General features: G+C 35.3%; 1 protein-coding gene and 1 long non-coding RNA gene across 10 annotated transcripts in view; one reads left to right on the top strand and one right to left on the bottom strand.

The window, feature by feature from the left end:
* The window catches only part of ESRRG (estrogen related receptor gamma), a 473,251-nt gene that overhangs the window by 176,044 nt on the left and 276,453 nt on the right, over positions 1-20,754 (bottom strand). For 4 of the 8 annotated variants that reach the window (XM_060692488.2, XM_087883184.1, XM_034427822.3 and 1 more), the window contains one exon: positions 4,645-4,721. The exons of 1 other annotated variant lie outside the window; for it this stretch is intronic. In XM_060692488.2, coding sequence (XP_060548471.1) covers positions 4,645-4,718 — 74 coding nt within the window. In that variant the 5' untranslated portion in view covers positions 4,719-4,721. Of the gene's footprint in view, positions 1-4,644; positions 4,722-12,167; positions 12,449-20,754 lie in introns of those variants that run through there. 3 more of the 8 variants (XM_034427823.3, XM_034427824.3, XM_034427828.3) reach the window with 3 other exon arrangements.
* On the top strand, positions 12,534-14,915 carry LOC117671714 (uncharacterized). Of its 2 annotated transcripts, none has more exons than XR_015731524.1 (2): positions 12,534-13,964; positions 14,184-14,915. It is a non-coding gene; the product is annotated as an uncharacterized LOC117671714 (long non-coding RNA). The 2 variants fall into 2 exon arrangements; XR_004592983.3 differs by having other exon boundaries at positions 12,590-12,851.

Genomic DNA, 20,754 nt, shown 5'->3' with positions numbered 1-20,754 from the left:
ATTCCTAGGTTGCCAACCAATCCCAAGTTTTGTTTTTCTTTTCCTTTTTCCCGGGGATGCAATAAACCATCATTCCCACTGCAATTCTTTAGCAAAGTGAAGAATTACAAAAGAGAAGTGAATGACAGCATTCGTTCATCTCTCTTGGCATTATTAGCAACAATAATGTGCTAATAGGTGCTATATCGGTGCATTAGTTTGTTCTCAATATGAACCTCAAGGGCCACTACCATAGAACAGCTGCAAAACAAAAGACTTCCTAAGAATTCAAACACTGTCATATCCTGTGCTATATCAGAGTGCCAAAGATCCTAGGCACAGAGTGTCAAGGATCCTATATTCAGTTGGGGAATTTTCAAATAGTCCCAGAACCAGTTTTGTATGTACTTTCTTTCAAAAAAAGCAACTCGGTATCCCCTAAATTAGAAACAAAATTTTAAAAAAATGATTTTAGTTTCTGATATTATGACATATGTAGCTAGAAACCTAAGCTATTTGCAGGAAATCTCTCAGAGTTCTATCAGTATATTATAACTTTACATTATAATGTACAATCATAACCAATACAGCACATTATTATCAATAACCTTAATAAAACACAGGTTGGTTATAGCCTTCTGGTTTTGCAAATGCCAGTGTTTCTCAGTTCGAAACGAAGAGACTCAAAACTGGCCCAAGGCCCTTCTCCCTGAAAAACAGGTATTATAACTTAGTCTTAACCCTACAGTATTTGTTGTTAGTTGCGAAATCATGTCTGACCCATGGCAGCCCCATGGACAATGTTCCTCCAGGCCTTCCTGTCCTCCACCATCCCTCGGAGACCATTTAAGCTCACGCAAACTGCTTCAGTGACTCCATCCAGCCACCTCATTCTCTGCGTCCCATTCTTCTTTTGCCCTCAATTGTTCCCAGCATTAGGCTCTTCTCCAGTGAGTCCTTCCTTCTCATACCCTACAGTATACTGCTACTGAACTCTTCCAAATGGAGAACCAAGAATTTATTTAGAGATATACTGTTTGGAAGATGATTGCATAATAAGCTTTCTGCTTTAATGAAGAGCTGATTGTACCTCACTTACTTCCACCGCAGTTCATTTTTGTGAAGTGACTGAACTCAGAACTTCACAACTGACTGTTGGAGTCCCCACACCTTTAAAACTTGAAATCAATCCACAAAGTAAGAACTAGATATGGCATTTATGACTGATGTAAGTGCAATCTTGTAATCTGTATTGGAGTTAATGCAATATATTCCTTCTGAACTGCAGGACCATGGAATGACATAATTCATTCTTAGCTAATTCCTAGTCTTTTTCTAGTCATATGTGAAACCAAGACAAAGATACTTTTTAAAAAAATTAGCAGAAAAAAGAAAAAAAATGAGAGGTCTTCAAAAACTCTTGTGTATCTCAAATTGACTATGGTTTAAAATCTAACCATATGACTTGGATGTGAATTCACAATCCTATGTAATAGCCAATTCTGGGGGGGGGGGGGGGGGAGAAATCCAGGAATACTAAAGCATTTTGTAATCAATCAATCAAATTGTATAGAATATGAGGTTGCTTAATTACATGCTATATGCTTCACTGGGAATGAAGTATATGTGGATTTATAGAATATTGTTTTCGCTATAGTTTTCTCTAGAACTAAGGAGAAATTTCCCGGTAGCTAGAACAATTAATCAGTGGAACGACTTGCCTCCAGAAGTTTTGGGTCCTCCAACACTGGAGGTTTTAAAAAGAGACTGGACAATCATTTGTCTGAAATGGTTTAAGGTTCCCTATTTGAGCAGTGAGTTGGACTAGAAGACCTCCAAGTTCCTTTCCAACTCTGTTATTCTGTTATTCGGTGTGTCTGAAAGAAAAGTGTGGTGGGTCTTATAGCTCTAACTCACTATTTCTAAGCGTTTTAATAGAAGGAAAGACTTCTCTTTTATTTTTCATGGCACTATTTTCCCCAGGCAGGGAATTTTATTTCTGTTTGAATCTTAAACCACTGTATTTTCAGTGATGCATTTTTATATTTACAGTTGACATCTTCACAGAATGAAGCCTTTGAGCGATAGCTCGAAAGCATGAAGTTCGCCTCAAGTAATCAAATTACTTTACAGTCAAATGAAACCAGTGATTTTTAGCTAAAATTTCATAAATCTAACTGAATATTTTCCTTTAATGGGCTTAAATTGCAAAAATGAACCTACCAATAAATGTGTGCATTGAAAAAGCATACTGAAACTAGACAAATACAGGTGCTTAATCAACATGTCAACATTTTGTTCTCAAAGTCCCTGTCTCAGTCAGAGGTACAGAACAAGGAAGTTATTGACATAACAGTGTATGTAGGGTAACAGTGATTTTACGGAGGGTAATCAATAAAAAATCCAAATCAATCTATTGTGGTTTGCTCTCCAATTTATCAACCGAATACACCAAATTTATTTGCATGATTGAGAAGAAATTTAACATAGTTAAAAACACAATATTACAACAGTCTCAAACTACCATAGTATCTAAAAGATACCTAAGTCAGAAGCAAAACATGATAAATATTATGCTTTTATATTACTACCCTGGAAAGTGAGTCAAAATTCTAAAAAAAAAAAAAAAAGATAATGCATTCAGTTTATTATATCCTCCATTTTCAGATTATTATTTTTTTTTGGTATGTTTTTAAAAAAAAAAAAAAAACCTAGGATATATTTTATTATATCCACTAAAATTAACCTAAACAAGATGATATTTCTGCTTTATTTTTCCTTTAAATGCAGCACTTTGTTGTGGATATTAAGAAATTCAGCAGTTTAACATCAGATACTGATCTGAATTGAATTTCAAATCTCATATATTAAAACACAATGGTGAAATTTGGAATTATGAACTTAATGCTCTCTATCGATATGGATATGCACTGAACAGGATGGAAGAGACAAAGATTCTAAAATGTTCTGAAGACCATTTGAAATAGATATATTTTACTTCCAAACAATTGTTATTGTTACAAAAAGGCTTCTTTACCAAAATAATTTGCAGTTTAAAATGGATAATAAATTCTCTGCTTCATAACTGCATACTTACAAGTAACCTACTATTCAATTTAAACGAAGGGGGGAGTCATAACTTGTTTAAAACATTCACTTTTGCTAATGTAAAAGTGTTGGCATTTTGCTCCATTTCTGATAAGCTGGTGCCTGTGGAAGTGATTATTCTTTTCTTATTCAAAACGTATCAGCAGTCGAAAGTACTCTCAATCTTATCAGGTGTATGAACAGCACAGTTACTGAAAACAGATTGTCCTGTTTCTCTCTCTTTCTGCCAGGCTATCAGATAAACCCAGCTAACTAACTGTATTTACACACAATCAAACACAAGCTGTATCTTGGAAGAACTGTTGACTGATTTCAACATGCCACAGGTTTGCTGTTTGATATTAGAACCACAAAAATATGAAGAATGTGTACAGTATCTCCAACTATTCTCAAACTACAGCCAGGAAGAAATCTGTATTTATATAACGAAGACCACCGACATTAGAATAGAGGTGGGGCAAAAGTGGCATGAATGGAGCCAAAATTGTACTTCAGATTTAATTGATTTTCCTATCATGGGGACACTGTTCTAAGTTTGCCGTATGTGAAAATTTTGGTGTATCAGCTATGTTTGTATGTGTTCCTTTTTTATTTTGTTATTACCTTATAATTTTTTTTTAAAAAGTCTTGCGGCACCTTAAGCAACTGATCAATTTTGTTCTGAATGTGTCACAAGTTTTTGACACATTTGCTTCAAGGTTCTGACGCAGTTTACAGTTTCTTGAACTTGTATATTTTTTAATTCACTTATGAGCAAAAAAAGCAATTACTTATACCATAGGAATATATATTCTACAGTTATTATTCCACCAAATGCCAAAGAGAATGGAGGAACTACTTTATCTCCAATTCCTCTGAAGGAGTATTTTTTCAGATTAAAGGCTAGGACATGATCCCACCTGAGCAGAACTCAATCTTGTGACTTAAGTCTCAGAAGCAGAACAAACCATTCTCCAGATTGGTAGGAAAACAATGAGATGAATTAAGCCAAGTGTGCTGTGCTGTGTAATTCACCTGATTGTTGTTTCTCCATCTGTGAAACTATGGTCCCTATGATTGATGGGACAGGTGTCACTCATATTAATGTAAATCACTAACAGTGGGTGTTAGCTCTTGCTAACATGACCTACTTCTTAAGTAGAAATCATTCAGTGATATAACTATACAGTGCCTAATGCATGTCTTTTAGATGCTAAAAATCTCATCTCCCATCTCTACAGTTTTTGAAAAAATGTTTTAAAAAGTGTACCTTAGGCCATTTCAGACCTGTGTGGACCATACCTTTGCTATGGAAGTGTTAATAAGAACAAATGTTGTAAATTGATAAAATAAATACTTCATAATGAAAAGAATTATTAATATGCTAAGTTGGAAAATATCTGTCTCCATGCAAATTTTATACAGAATTTATTGACTATTACATTTATCTGCAGAGTGATTATAAATATGATATTGTTTTCAAAATTCATTGTCTTATCTTTTCCTCTTTTTTCTGTCTTTTCTCAACTTAAACTAAACAAAAAGCAAAACAATTTATTTATTTGTTGAGTCACTAACCTACATGGACCAGGCTTGCCAAAATGAATTCCTCTGGTGTATATTTCAGCCATTATACCCTTTTCATCTGACATCACCTGGGAATATTTAAGAAAAAAAAGAGAACCTTTAACTTACAAATCAAGCTAAAACCTACAGCAAGTCCCAAGATATTACATGGAAAATGGAAATGTATTGGAAATAAACAAAATAGGCAATTGTATATACAAACAGAAAAGTCAGTGCTTGCTTTCTGATACTTTATACGTGGAACATTTTTTGAAGAGCAGATTGAACATGCTATGTTACCCATGATATATTATTTTTCTAATTTTTGAATGTATCAAATGGTATAAAACTCTTATAAAACATTTAAAACACGACAGATTTTAGAAGAGAGTAAGAATTGGTCTTCGATATTATTTTTGTTAATAATTATGAGGAAACAAAGGAACAAAATCCCATGACCCAACACATCTTAATTTCCTTATTCGCTTGCATCTGTATACAGAAAGGTATTTAATTGTTCCCTAGAAGTCGATCAACTTTATTCCATGTGGCTTTTCTCCTTATTATTTCTTACTGTCTCTAGATCTGACTTTTGAAAGATCAGGTATGAATAGAGGTTTTCTAGGTTCTGAGTCCCTATATTTTTTTTTCATGAAGGCTGAAAACAAGCCCCTACACATTGGCAACATGTTCTGATTTTAACTAGCCACAGCCTTCAATCACTGATCACACCTATTAAAACTCTCTTTGTAGCCCTTACAACATCTTGCGACAGTTCAACCAGCTGTTTAAGGAAAAGTCGTATGAGAGAGCAAAGCTAAATTGACACATCTGTGATACTTCAGATGCCCCACAGCATGGCTAATATTAATTTGTTTTCTTTGGCTAGGTAAGTGCTGCCAAAACACATTACATATGGCATGTAGTTCCAATCAAAATGATGAAAAGGAGATGTGCATTTCTGTCTCACTCTAAACTTGAAAAGACACAGAAGAATAAGTGAGATAGCAGCTTGCAAACAAATACAAATGGACTATATCCTGACAAACATCTACCTAGATTTTGTTTCCCCATTTCCTTCAAGGGGATTCAACAAAGAATGTTTCATTTATTTCAGTGGCTTGCATCCAAAAAAAAATCTACCACACAGGTGGAGGAATTATCCTATATGTGGAATGTTGCTGGTTGCCCATCTGTTTGTGCCCTTTCTTCACAGACTTCAGAGGCATTCCTGATCAATCTTCTCCTTATACAAACATAGCATCTTATATAATAAGCAATTTGGGTCAATGGTCATATAATTTCCAAGTATTTATGCTTACAAAAAGTCAATCTTTTAGATTAATCTTCAGTTTGATGAATGTACTGTACAAATTCAGCTTGGATAAAAAAAAACAAAACCTTAGCTTTACAGTTACTTAATCGCATATATTTTGGTTAGGATCCCTTGGATTAAGTTGCCATAAATTGCTACCACAATTTAAACTTCATAAGCAAACATGCATAATTGTGCAGTAATAATATCTGTATTAATAAATCATTTGTGGGGAAAAAGCCTCTGATTTGAAAAACCTGAAACTTGACATTGAAATTCACCATAGTACAATAAAGGATCAGTTTTGCCCTTCTCTCTCTTTGTATGTGTGTGTGTGTGTGTGTGTGTATGTGTGTCTGTGTGCGCGCGCGTGCGCGCACATGTGTGTGTGCACATGAAAATAAGTGAACAGATTAGCAAATTAGTATATTTTCTTCTTCAAGATATAATTTTCAATACAAACTTCAGTGAGAGACAATTAAAAATCCAATTCTATAGATGTCTTATGCCAGAACTACAAATAAAGGAGAAAGCCATAATGCAGAGGTCTAATATATCTCCAAGCACACAAGATGTATATGTGGTGTGGGTGTGTATTACAATCACGCATACATATATATTTTCTATCTGTGGTATGTAAGCACATACACATTCAAAAATAATTAGCAACAGAATAAAGCAGAACTCTTAAGTAACAATAGTAAAAGCAAACTCTAGGCAAAAAAATTATTTTAGGAAATTAAAATAAGTTATAGAAATAAGCCTATGTTTAAACAACATAGGATAGCTGTTTCACATAAGTATTTCCAATTAGAATGTAAGCAGTGTTACAAAATATGCTTTAGGGTCTACATTATTTATTACATTATTATTTATTTGAACAAATCAGGCTCATTTAACATTTTGAGCTCTTATTTCCTATGTATAAAGTTTAATTGTAAATTTGATGTTTTGGAACCTAAATTTTTATTTTTATTTTTCTTTAATGAAGTATTGAAAGTTTGGCCATACAGTAAAACAAATATAATTTTATAGTTTAATTTTAATTACACTTTACAATTTGGAGGAATGCAAGCAAAATCTTACAGTTGATTTTCTTTAGAATACAAAAACAGTAAAAGTTTGTATTATCAGAATATTAACAAATGTTTTTTGTTAAAAAAAGGATTTTCAATTTCCCTTTAAACCAATGTTTCTAATATTAAACGGATTGCACATCGGAAGAGTGACACCTTTTATTATATCTAGAAAGTGCAAAGATAAACATCCTAAACTTTGTGGTATGAAATTAAAAATTTAAAAATAACAGCATCTGGATTACCTATCTAAAGGAATGCACCAGCAATTGGGGGGGGGGGAGAGAATCAGAGCAATCTAATATCTATACTGTTCTTACGGAGTTTGTTTTTTTAAGATAAAAAAGTTTCAAAAATGTTTGCACACACACACACTGTTTATAACACACAAATATAGGCAAACAGATATAACAGTGAAACATGCACAAAGCAAGCAGCCACATGCTTATGCAACCATTATCAGTTGCGATAAAATGTGGAATTGTTTTATATCAATTTAAATAGATGCTGATATGCCTCAGCCAAGTAAAACTGGTATTAAAGGGAGACAGAAGGAGAATTGGTTCCCAAACGATGGCAAACTTGTAAAATGGGGATGTCAGACTAACAGGGATTGCTGGTTGTCATTCCAGCGCTATCAAACATGTACATATGAGTATGATTGGAGACAGAGAAGTTAAATATTTCACTGTCAGAGAATGTCAAGAAGTGCAATTCATTTCCCTCTCTCTCATGTGCTCTAGGACAATGACAATTTAATACAAGGCCAATGAATGTAAAAGAGATAAAAACCGAACCAGTCTAGCATAATCACAGATTTCCTCTTGAGAGCTTCCTAGGGCTAGAGAGGAACTAGACAGAGACCAATATTTTATTGTTTTTGTCTTTAGTGTGTATGCTATAAAGCAAAATCCAAACTATATGGAAAATAACCAAGTTGTTTTAAGCTTCTAAAAGGAGCGTATCCAATTTACTTTAAATTTCTTAACATTCAGCATTTTTGCTGATTGGTAACAGGCTAACAATATTCATAAGAGGGCATTCATTTAAGACTGTCAATAAATATTAGTGCTGTTCATTTCTATTTGTTTTTGCACCAAGACAAAGGTCACTGTGCATCAGAAATGTTCAATACCAGGACATTTGCCAAGCTATTTGTATGCTGTTATTTAAACAACAAAAACCAAACCAAACCAAACCTTGTGTTATTAGAATGTAACACAATTAGGCTTGGTTTTGAGAAGTGGCTTCAAGAATTACAAAGATAATCACAAGCAAGTTATCTTCTATGTTTGATGTACAGTTCCATGTGTTTTTAAATAATTGCAAAAGTGAGGTTTGGCTAATGAGGCAGTCCTTATCTGTCCTCAGCAGTCTAAGCGGAAGCATTATTTTCCTGAAGGCTTAATATATTTTTTTTTCTTTCAGTGCACAAACTGCTGTCCAGAATAACTTCAGATCAGATGAAAAAAATAAAATTTATCTCCTAACGTACAATGGTCACAAAATAAAGAAATGACAGGAAGAAAAAAATCACTTTATACTGATTGTATTATTTTTTTAAAAAAATACAAATGTATTGAGATCTTCCTTCTTGTCTGACTTTCACACAACTATTCAAGAATGCTGTTTTTATAAGTGTTTTTTTTCCAAAAGCATCGATTTATCAATTTTCTAAATTAAGTACATTTATTAAAAAAAAAACTTAAGAAAAAAATTAAAGCAGGATAGTATGTCGGGGGAAGGGAAGAAATAACAGTGAAGGAAAATGATCATCCATTCAAGAGAATTAATGAATATCCACAAGGGCTTTGCTAATAACACAGGTTAATTACTGCTGGAACACACCAGGCTCAGTAAATAAAAGAAAAGAACCATAAACACATTAAAATGAGCAACTACCACTTTGGGGGGGGAGGGGGGAGAAGGTCAGGCCTAGCAAATAAAAAAGCTGTCAGATATTTCAGCACCAGCTTTTGCACTTTTGTCAGCTGCAAAAATTTTGCAGAAAACATGTATGAAAAACAGAAATCCAAAGTTGGAAGTTTCGTAATGAGTCTATAAGAAGGTCTATTTAAGTAGATATATGAGGATCCATTTTGAAAAGCCCTCCAAAAAATCTCATTTAGACAGCAGCCATGCTAATATCTTACACAATTATAATATATATTTAGATTTAAAGACAATGATTTTTAAAATAATTTTTCATGCGTAAGAATTACATATTGTATTAACACAGATAGGAAGAAATTGTGTCACCTATATTAGATAGAGAGATCTTATGTCTGTAGAGGTGACCAGTTTTAACTTTCTCTTCACTTAATTACCCCTCCTCCTCTGTACCAAATATTGTTCATCTTTCTTGATCAAATTTTAAGATCAATTCAGCAAAGGAGAGGATATTAAAACAAAAACAAATAACCTTTAATATCTATTTAAATAATATTAATAAAGCAAGAAAAAACCTATACAGCAGCTCTCAAATTAATACCATTTTAAAAACTAAATGTGCCAAAATCTTTGCAGTTTCCGATTCCATGACTCGAAAGCATCTTTGTCTTTTCAATTGTGATATCAGGGTTCACTATTGAAACCATCCAAAGTTTGTTGGCATCTGTGCATTTTATCTTCTTTACTATTAAGCTGGTTTCTTTCCTTATCTTTAAAATTAATTGTGTTATGACATTCGCAATTGCTTTGTTTCATTTTAGAACTGTTGCACTTTTATAGTGTGATAGAGATTGAGGATTCAAATTAATGAAAGGATCAGAGGAAAAGGAAGGAAATAACACGCACAATACAGAGTATCTGAAGTCACAAGCCTATTTGCTTCTGTATGCTTGGCATTCAGAGATCATGTTTAAATGTACTAAACGAGGTCCTCCCCCTGCCCTTTTTTGAGTGTTTCAATTGCCTTTCCTTCTTACAACAGCTGTGACAACTGTTAAAACAGTAAAATTTAGTATGCACTAGAAGCCTTTAGCCAACGTTACATTTTAATCAGAGGTTAGATAAGATTTTGTGCCATGATGACAGTTTCATTTATAGTATTTAAAGTCACATATATATGCATACATATGCACATCTCTTTTTAACTATTCTTTGAAATTATTTGCATTTACTCTCTTTTACTTGAAAAAGAAAACGCGAGAGTGACAGATGGCTTTAAGTTTTTCATTCTTCAACGTGGGCTACCTAGAATTCAAACCATACTGTCTTTTTATCACTCCACATTCTAACACCCCTCCATCCCCGCCTATGCACACACAATAAAGCTCAAACTCTAGAAATATTCGGCTTCTTTATTTTATTCTTGTAGCTTAATTCATAGTTTGGTTTGTATAATATACCACAAAGCCAAAGTACAATTACCAGCAATATTAATAGCAAGTAAGACTCTGTGGTTTATTAATTGAGATACAGAGAGAGAGAAACCGCTGTGCTCCTGGGCACTAGATAGCTCTGCCTACCCCCTGAACCACAGATCCATCCGGAAGACTTTTAATTGGGGGGGGGAGGGAGGCAGGGAGAAATGGAAGTAGAGAGCTAATTGTGGTAAGGAGTGGGAATAATAAGACCCTTCCACCAGAGCTAAAAAGGCATATGCTCTGATTTCATTTAAATGCATCTATTTTAAGAAGCTTATCAAAATTAATCATTCAAATTAGGTCTAAGAACAAAAATCAAGAAAGGTCTTTGAAAAAAGAGCATCTTCCTAACTTTAGAATCTCTCTCTTCCTCTCTCACCTTCTCCACAGAAAAAAAGCTAGCCATTGCAAGTTGGAACAGTGACAACTGCACTTAGCCAACAAATTAAGATATTTTAAATCACACTGTACATCAACAGACTGATTGACAAACTGCATTTCAATTACTATTCTAATATAATTTATCTACATTCTTCTGCAGGTGAATAAGGAATCCTTTCTCTTCCTCTCCTTCCATATATCCAAACATTATAGCACCCATCGGCACACTTTTTGTGTGTGTATCTATATCACATGCCAATGTTCAAGACTCTTTTTACAATCTCCCCCCCCTCAAATTTAATTGTAACATGAAGACACTAATGGCAGCTAGTAACCATATATCTAAAATACACAGTCACTTCTGAGTATTGTCATAGTATGCATTCAGTCTAAGGCTGAGTCCCTTGCCAGCTTCTGCCGCGTCGGGTTTTTTAAGGCCAAAATTAAGTTTGCAGGCTCTCAAAGTTGTGAAGCGATACACTGGTTTGGAAACCTTCTTCCCCTTCGGTTTATTAGTTCAGAGCTCTGAGAACATACATGCAGTCAATAATATTAAATGTGCTATATAGCCCAAATGTTTATCTTTATTTATACAAGATATTTTACTGGATAAGGTTGCATTAAAAAAAGAATAATAGCTGTTTTTAAATTCCAGTCAAAAGCAGACAAAGCTCTAGTTGGCTGAGGAAGTGGCACCCACGCACGTGCAAATATACACAGACACCCCTACCTTTGCTACTTAATGGACCTATTTGTCAGTAAATGACTGGAGCCTTACATTAAACCTTAATTACAGAGCACTATCCTTAAAGTGGGATTAAACTCTTGAGCTGGTCCCCCACTCCCCACCGGGCTTGGCAAGAAACCTCAGAAAGAGGAAAGATCAAAAGATTATCTAAATCTTGTTTTAGACGGTAGCTTTCTTCCACTCGTTTCAGGAGGAGCGGGCAGGAGAAGGGAAGGAAATGTATCTTTCTGAGAGATCTGCTGAAACAATTCACTCTGTCCTTGGGCCAAGCCAAGTGCCTATTCTTAGTACCTGAATAAGAAATGACTGTCACTCGCACAGCTGTTTTACTGACAGCCACGCCGCTCCCCACTCAAAAGGTAACATTGTCGAGAGAGAGAGAGAGAGAGAGAAAAACAACCCCACAATTTCTCCACTTACTGAATTAACAGATAAAGCACAGCACAAAAGAGACAAGACGAACACATACAGCTCTACTCATGCACGCAAGACGCTAGGAGGCATTACCTGAAAGCGGCTTTTCACGTTGGATATATATTTGTTATTATTACTTCCCTCCCCACCATTAGGAAGAAGGAAAAAGTGCGGGGGGGGGAGAGGATAAGAAAGGAAAGCGGGAGGGGGGGTATAAGAAGAATGGTAGGTACCTACTCTTCTTCGTAGTGCAAGGAAAAAGATTCAGGAAGGCAAAGTTCTACCGAATCCATGTGCGCTCGGCAACCATTATTTGTGCACCCCAGCTATAAATCAAAGTTTCCTTGACACAGGCACAGTGCAATTAACACAAATGTTCTCCTGGTGACAAGCCTATGGGCACAGCCAGTTGGGACCAAAAGCTCACACGCTCCTAATCAAGGACTTAAAGCCCCGATTGGAGCTTATAAATATGAAGTAGGGCTTTACATATGCATTCCCTCTGGCCCAGACTGAAACGCGATTGGTAGGGCGTCGGCCAATCAGCGCCGGCAAGAGCAGAGGCTGCACAGATTGAGCGCCGCTCGGCAGGTACAGACGGGCGGAGGGGACTGGAAGGGGACGGAGCAGGCGAAGCGGGGGGGGGGAGGTGGACTGGAGAGAGAGGGGGAGAGAGAGAGAGAGAGAGAAAGGGAAAGCGACAACTGAGAACGCGCCGCAGACCTAAAAGACGCAGCGCCTTAAAAAAGTGGTTTGCAAAGCAACCCCGGCGCGCTTTCAGCTCTTAACGGGGGGGTGGGGGGTGCGCTAGGTTTAACTCTTTAATCGACCGGGGCTTCTCGTTTCTTAAACTACGGTTGGGCAGGAAGGTGTGCAGCCTCGGGTTTTTTTTAAAAAAAAGAAGATATCGCCATAAGGTATAATTTTGTACTGCTCTTCTCTTCCTCCCCCCTTCTTGTGTCTCCTGCATGTGTGCGTGGGATGTGTGTTGCGCGGGGCCAACTCGGGATGGTCTGTTTTAACCACTCTATCCGCTCCGTGTTCACTCGGAAAGTAGACTTATTACTTCGAAAGACAGGTAGAACGAACCCCCCTCCCCCTTAGAACTTAGTGGCACTTCCTTCTGAGGAAGCCTGCATACGTTGCAGGTAGCTCCCAGGCATATTTCTGCATAAACAGGTCTGACTTGCTTGTCTGTTGATTTAAGGGAAGCGTGGCTAAGATCTGACCGTTAATTTTTGTGTGTCCCTCCCCCCCCCATGTAATTCACTTCCATTCTATTTCGCCTTTCTGAATATCGGTTAGAGGAATCTAAATAAGTTTACATTACTGACCTTTATAAACATAACATTAGCAGTGTTTTTATTTCAGCACTTTTTTTTTTTTTAAGAAAAAGTGTGATAAAGAACTTGAGAGGAATTAATGTTTGAAAGCAAACACAGAAATGGGTGCAATGCATGCAGGTAGAAACTGGTGGGTGGATGTGGACCCATAGCATATAAACATCGTAAAAGATACAACAGGTATATTTTTAATTGAAATCATAATAGACCCCCTATAATTTGAACAATTAATTTTTTGGGTATTAACCTGTCTTTAACTCAAACCTCATTGATTTCAAAGAAAATTACTTTCAGGAATGCAGTGGATAAGACTTTTCAGCAGTGTTAATATTCAGTGTGGCTTTGACAGAAGTGCCACTAAAAGTCAAAATGATACAATTCTGAATAAATCTGTATCAAATTGGTCTGTAGTCATTGAAATCTTATAGGGTTAATTTGATTGTCTTAATTGTAGACATTTACAAGCATGCCCACATGCACACAAAAATCAAGGATCAACATGGATGTAAATATGTTACATGGCTTACATCCCATCTGCAAAATCACCCAACCTTCTAATTCCCTACTTCTGACTGCCTTGTGCCAGAGCCGATGACCTCCTTCTCCGAATACACTATTGATGTAAATCATTGTATATCAGACTCTGAGCCAACACTACCCATTTTCTAAGAATCTGCAAAAATGAAGGTATGGGTGAAGAACCTGTGTCCTGAAAGTGTCATTAATAATTAAATATGTTAATATAGCATCATTATTCTAAAGCAAGAGTTCTTTTATATTTATAAAAATATTCTCTCATATCTGGTGATGAAATAATTATTTTAATCCTGGAAAATACTTTTTGTCACTAATTCAGCTGAATTGATCCAATCTTTTCTCTTTCTCTTTCTCTCTCTCTGCGTGAAGCACTCTGTGATGAAAATAACGTATTTTTTAGATCAAAATTAATCAGTGCACCTCCTCTAACTACAATAATGACATTCACAAATGGGAATACAACAGCTGTCTCCAAATCTATTTGATGGCTTTCACCAAAGTGAAATGACAGAAAAGAAGACAAGTATTTGTAAAAGCACAGGACATGTTTGCTTCTCTTTGTTTTGTTGAGCTTTGTATCCTGTGAGATCTTTATCCTATGGACAGTTTCTAGTCTGCTTTTCATACATGCAGAAAATGCAAGTATTGGGGGGGTTGGGGATGTCAGAAATACACATGGCAAAACTAGAGTATCCACCATTAATAGAAAAGCAGGTAATAAAATCTTTATTACCAGCAGCATTTTTGCTACGTCGGAGACTCTAATTAAGATGTAAATTTTGATTCTGAGCAGTGAGACAAAACCATGCTACAGATATACTAAGCAAGTTTCTCCATGCTTTATAAATGAAGCATCTTGAACATCATTTGAAGCATTTTAATGAAAAAAATGACTTTGTAACATAGTTTGTCTTCATATCAATTACATGCAATAAATGTCAAACTTCTGCACAATAAGGATGCACTGTCCTGTACCATGATGTGGGCTTATTCTTTGGATTCTAATATATATGTTGGTTTTCATACGCAAAAAAATCCTCATAAGCAATATATACCACAATGTGTCATCATACTTATTAAACTGAAGTGAGAAATACAAAATTTACCTCATGTATTTATTACAATATGCTGTGAATAGTCTTTAAACTGCTGTTTTGTTTTGTGCTCCCCACCCCTCACAGCTCAGCTTTCCTTGTCCACAGTCCTTTTGCTCATCCATATCATTTTGTGTCTCCCCTGTCACCAAATTAACTATTGCTATCTTTCGGCCAGACACCTTACAGACATGGATCTTCGCTGATGGTAGTGCTGCTTAGGGGACCACAATCATAGTATTATAATTTATGCATTCATGAAAGGCAATTGGTCTTCTCCCCTGAGACTTAAAATGTCACCTCTAGTAGACCTGGGCCTGGAATTTCAACAGCATTCTTCAACTTGGGTATGCTGGTTACAGTTCAGTTATTTTATTAAAAGAGAAAATAAATGAGGCAAGTTAGAATCTATTATTACAGCTCCCTTTTTTTCCTCTCAAAAGAATGCTTGAGGAGGAAAGACTTGTGAAAATAAAATCAAGGTGAATGCTTATTTCATAATCTCTAGGTTATGGAAAATACAACACAGAATAGTGCATGGTTTCTCCTTTTCTTCTTTGCTCTTTGTCAGAGGTTGCATTATAAAATCTCACCCACCCAAAGCCTGCACAAAACAATAGTTATGGAATCAGGTCTGGGAGGTTGAAATAAGTAAGTATCCTAAACGGAGCCTATATCTTCACATCTCTTCTATCTTTATTAGTATGCTCGTGTAAGATACTGTGCATCTTTAAGCAGGAAAGTAAATTTTGTATCTACTATGAAGTAAATATATATTTTTATTGATGCTTGTATCCCCAAAGGATATTATAGTCTTTTTATACCAGCTAATCCTATCTTTTTAATTATATTTGGAAAAAAGTATTAAATTGATTTTTGATTATGACAATCAGAATAACACAGTTGTTATAGCTAGCTTTAAATATGAGAGAGCTAGATGGAAACATGGCAGAGAATGGTATTTTTTAAAATACTATTTCTGAATAACAAAAGGGCTTATGTGCTTCTTTATAAAGGCCCAATGCATATCCAAATTCCGTATTCCATTTATTTGCAAGTATATATTGTGCTAGTTTTTTAAAGAAGAACTTGAGTGAAATGTTTGTTAGAAAACCACATTTCCTTCAGAATGTACAGCATACCAATGGTTACAATATACTTCCTATACACATACACACAGACACACACACACACATTTACAAAGGAAGTGACAAGCTTACTCTTTGAATTTCTTTTCATGCTAGCCTACTCTTCAGTAAATGGTAGTAGATTACTACTTTAGAACCATCCGCTGCTTTCATTTATATTTGGCAGAAGTAATGACCACCTTGCCTGAATTTTAGACAAGCCACAACACTCAAAACTGCTTTTCAGTATAAGCGATACATAAGCATACATATGCATACATATGCATGTAATTCCCCATACAGCCTTTTTATCCTTTTAGATCAAAAACACAAAGTTTCTCCAAAATAACATCACAATAATGTTATCCTATCAGTACAGTACACTGAATGAACCACAAGTATCCTGCATCAGTGATTCTTCAGGTCTAGCAACCTCTGTTTAAATTGTACAGTGTAGAATATATATATGGTTCACCTTAAAACCTTTGCTATCGTCTTTTGTAGAAAGTCTAAATGGGAAAAGGTTTTAAGTATAATACAAAACCCATACCCTCTCCCTGTTTATGAAACTCTTCTGGCACATGTTTTCCTTGGAGAGCCACATGGTGTTACTGTCTAAATAAGCCAAGGCAAAGATGATTGAGGGAATTCAATCACTCTTTAATTAATACAGGATTATTTCACTTTCATTTTGTGGAGCTAATAATACGAGGTGGAATGCCAGTAAAAATTAAATCGTAAACTAGTGGAGGGCCAAGGGAGCAGCTCACTTTAGTTATGGAGTTTTCCCACTAGATATTGTGAAAAAATCTTACACCTATTTACATTGGTAATGCTGTTCCATGGAATAGTAAAAGATTTCAAGAATCTGAATGGCACAGGCATATATCACAGAACAAGAGAACATTTCCAGATTATCTATTAATAAGTGAATTGAGGCAAGTTGTTTCCTGAATGTTAAAGGACCACATGTTAAATCGAGAAGTACACTCAAGGTCAGCACTGCATTTTGGACTATCAGTCTCTGTGATATTATGGTAATCATATTTAAAATATTCGTGGAGAAAGAACAAATTAGCCTTTTCACTAGAAAGATTATTATGATAAACAACAATTCTGTGGCAACAAATTCATATTGCTTTCTTTCCCACAGTAAATTACAACTCCTTATTGGGCTTGTGATGCTTCTAAATAGAGTGACTACATTCCTTTATTTGCCTTGCTTGCTTTAGAGGAAACATATTCAAAGGGAAAGCAGGATAGATAGAAGAGGGAGAGAGCGAGATATAGGATAGACAAACAGGCAGGCAGGCAGACAAATTTAGATGAAAACATACAAGTTCATACAGAAAACAGAAAAAGTTACCTCGCATAAACTGCTAATCTGAAATAAGATGAGAACTGTAAACTTGACCAATTGTGAGGCAAGATTAGAGGGCTGTCATTCCCTTTTCCCTCCAGAGCTTCCTACCTAACTGGAAGCTCAAGGCACTAAAAATAGAAAGAAGATGGAGTGCAAATATTTCCCCAGTGAAAATACCAATAATCTTTACTGTGAGTCGACATGAATTGCTTGTTACACTGCCCTAAGATATCGTGGCCTGAAGCGACAATGTATGCACACATACACAAAGATATACATACAAACTTGCTCAACATCCTTCCAAAGCCATAGAAATATGTTTGTATATGCACATTTGCAGCATCCAAATAGAATCAGACTTTTAGCTAATACTTACTCAACAAAATCCATGACTTGGAGCCTGACAGATATATCCCCCCCCCCACACACACACACACTTCGGAATGCTTTTACTCATCTATCTATCTATCTACACTTTTCTCTGGTGTTTTTATTATTAATGTTATTATTATGGTTCAAGCATAAGCTGATTCATTGGAGAGCCCATGTAACTTAACCCTGAAGCATTAAATTTCTTCAAATATAAAAAAGACACAGATTTGTTGTTACCTCTAGCAATATCCCAAGAAAACAAGTGATGGCGGTGTCATATCACCATATAATAACTTAATTTATTGTGACATCCATTTTTAAGAATGGGCACTTAAAAAGATTTACAAACAAGTAATTAAACTACATACAAATGTATATTCCCATTTCCTAATAAACTTATCACCAGGAACCATTTTCACTTACTTTCTATTTCTTGTTCTATACAATAACCCCCAGGTCATGCAATTATCTTGTTTTATTAGTTGAATTCCGAAGATAAAGTATAACTCAAATGATAAGATTTTTATAACTTCTTATTACTTTGTACTTTTCATGTTTCTTGACTAACACACATAGCAGGTTGAATTGTTGGACAGTGCAACCTTCTTAATATGATCATCCATGCATCAAGGACGGAATTCTTCCTTCAATAGCCTTTTCGGATTATCTAACATCAGAATCTAGTAACAAAACAGTTTTTTAAAGCAGGGAGGTATGTTTGAATTTTATGATTTATCAGTAATGTGAGAAAAAGCACACGCACTAAACATATACAATAGATTAAATATAATTGATCCATGTTTTCAAAATAGTTTACTTGCACCCAACAGTGTGTAATTGGTTCTAGGATTCTGGGATTAGGCTTCTTCTTTTACTTCTCATAAACTGAAATTAGACAGCTTTTTCTGTTATAAGAGGAAAGTTTCTCTACTCAGTCAGACCAAGTGATAGAACAATTTACCATCTTCTCTTCTGGATCAGTTCTCACTTTAAAGCAGAAGAATGGAAGACTTTCTTAGTTCAAGGGTCCAATTTCCAATTAGAAATAGTCCCAAATGCTGCATTCCAATGTTGTCAGAATAAAATACAAAGTGCACATCTCAAGGAGGATGGCTATGGCAGAGACAGTTATAGACACCACCACAATTTTATCAAGAATATATCTACAGGGGCTCCCCAAAACTGCAACTGAAAACTCAAGGGAAGAGCAATTTTAAAACGCAACTATGTTTTCTTAAAAGTAAGAATAGGCATGATATAAAAATCATAGTCCTGTGCATGTTTATTCAGAAGTACATTTGAGAAGCAATTTAAAATCCAACCTAATCCACATTTACCCAGAAATAGGATCAAGTATCATATGAAAATCCCAGGCTTGTAACAGTGAGAAGTAATATCCCATCATAGTGTGCTTATTTGGAAATAACAGTGAAAAGGAATTCAAAATCCCCAAATAATTACGGAAGCAGGAGCACTTAATATTGATTGCTGTACCAAATACCAAGAAGCCACTGCCACTTAGGAGGTGCATAGCACTTCAGCAGATGCAAATTGATCTGGCAATCTCCACTTTAAAGATCTAAGGGTTCTTTAACATTCAAAGACAACAAAGCCACTCCAGAGAAATAGATCCACTCCGGAGATTAACAAAGATTCAGCAACTTTTTGGTCTCTGAAGTACATGAAGCAGCAGAGAAGTACAATACTTCATGAAATATATGCAACACTGATCTTGTAAGGTATCCAGAATTAACAAGTTACATTGTGGAAACACTGTAAATAGGAAAATAGATGTAACAAACATTTTTTAAAAAACATAGTATTCCCAAGAGGCACCAGAATAACAGGATAAGAGTGGGGTTACAGAAAGGGAGTATTTATTTATTTATTTATTTATTTATTTATTTATTTATTTATTTATTTATTGGTTCGATTTATATGCCGCCCTTCTCCCGAGACTCAGGACGGCTTACAATGCGTTAAGCAATAGCCATCATACTTTTGTATATACCTGCTAAGTAGGGCTTTTGGGCCCCCCTAAGCGGTGTTCTTTTTTATACAAAGTCAGTTTATTGCCCCCACAATCCGGGTCCTCATTTTACCTACCTCGGAAGGATGGAAGGCTGAGTCAACCTTGAGCCTGGTGAGATTTGAATTCGCAGTAATTGCAGGCAGCTGGCAGCTAAGTGCTACTTAACAGCACTGTAGTCTGCTGCACCACCAAGGCTCCTTATGTTATATTGGTAATTCTCCCTTGTCTTGATTGGGTCCAGAGAGATCTTTGACCTAAGTACTTTACAAAGTCTTCCAGGTGCAATCAGTTCTTTTTTATTTGTTTCTCTATATTGTGTTGCCCATGTACCAAAAACAGAACTAGAATAACATGGATTTTAAGCAGAAGACATTCTTTAGACTTTGAAACAAACCAGAATTATCTCCTTGTGGAAATTAATTAATATTAATGGCATTAAATCTGTTTTGACACAGGATTTTTAACACATCAAGCAAAAATGATCTGGATAACACTGGTTTTTCCTATTTTAGTTTATAACTAATGCAATAAACATGTTTATATTTTAAAAATCACGTTAGCAAAAATGATTAAATGAAACAATATAATATAATTTGATCTTTTGTGGCTAGATATTTCCATTATTATTTATTTCCATCGATCAGCTTGTTAGCCTTATTATTTAATAGCAAATTAAGAGAATTAGCTCTATGTGTCAAACATGTCATATGCCTACTACTTTGGGAAATAAACTATCAGTGCTTCTGTCATTATGAATTCCCAGGTTCTTTCTAATCTATCAATATCTATATATCTATATCATCTCTATCATCCATCTCTATCATCTACAGTGTCTGTCTGTCTGTATGTCTATCTATCTATGTTATATGTTTTCAGATGTTTATGAAGCCAATATGACTTTCATAATAAAAAACAAAAGTAGTAAAAAATAATTAGTATTGGCAAAAAAAAT

The sequence above is a fragment of the Pantherophis guttatus genome, chromosome 1 (assembly GCF_059756535.1).
Source record: "Pantherophis guttatus breed Tessera chromosome 1, ASM5975653v1, whole genome shotgun sequence".
NCBI classification, from domain to species: domain Eukaryota; kingdom Metazoa; phylum Chordata; class Lepidosauria; order Squamata; family Colubridae; genus Pantherophis; species Pantherophis guttatus.
Note: the sequence above shows the minus strand (reverse complement) of the source record. Positions and strands in the feature narration are given on the sequence as shown.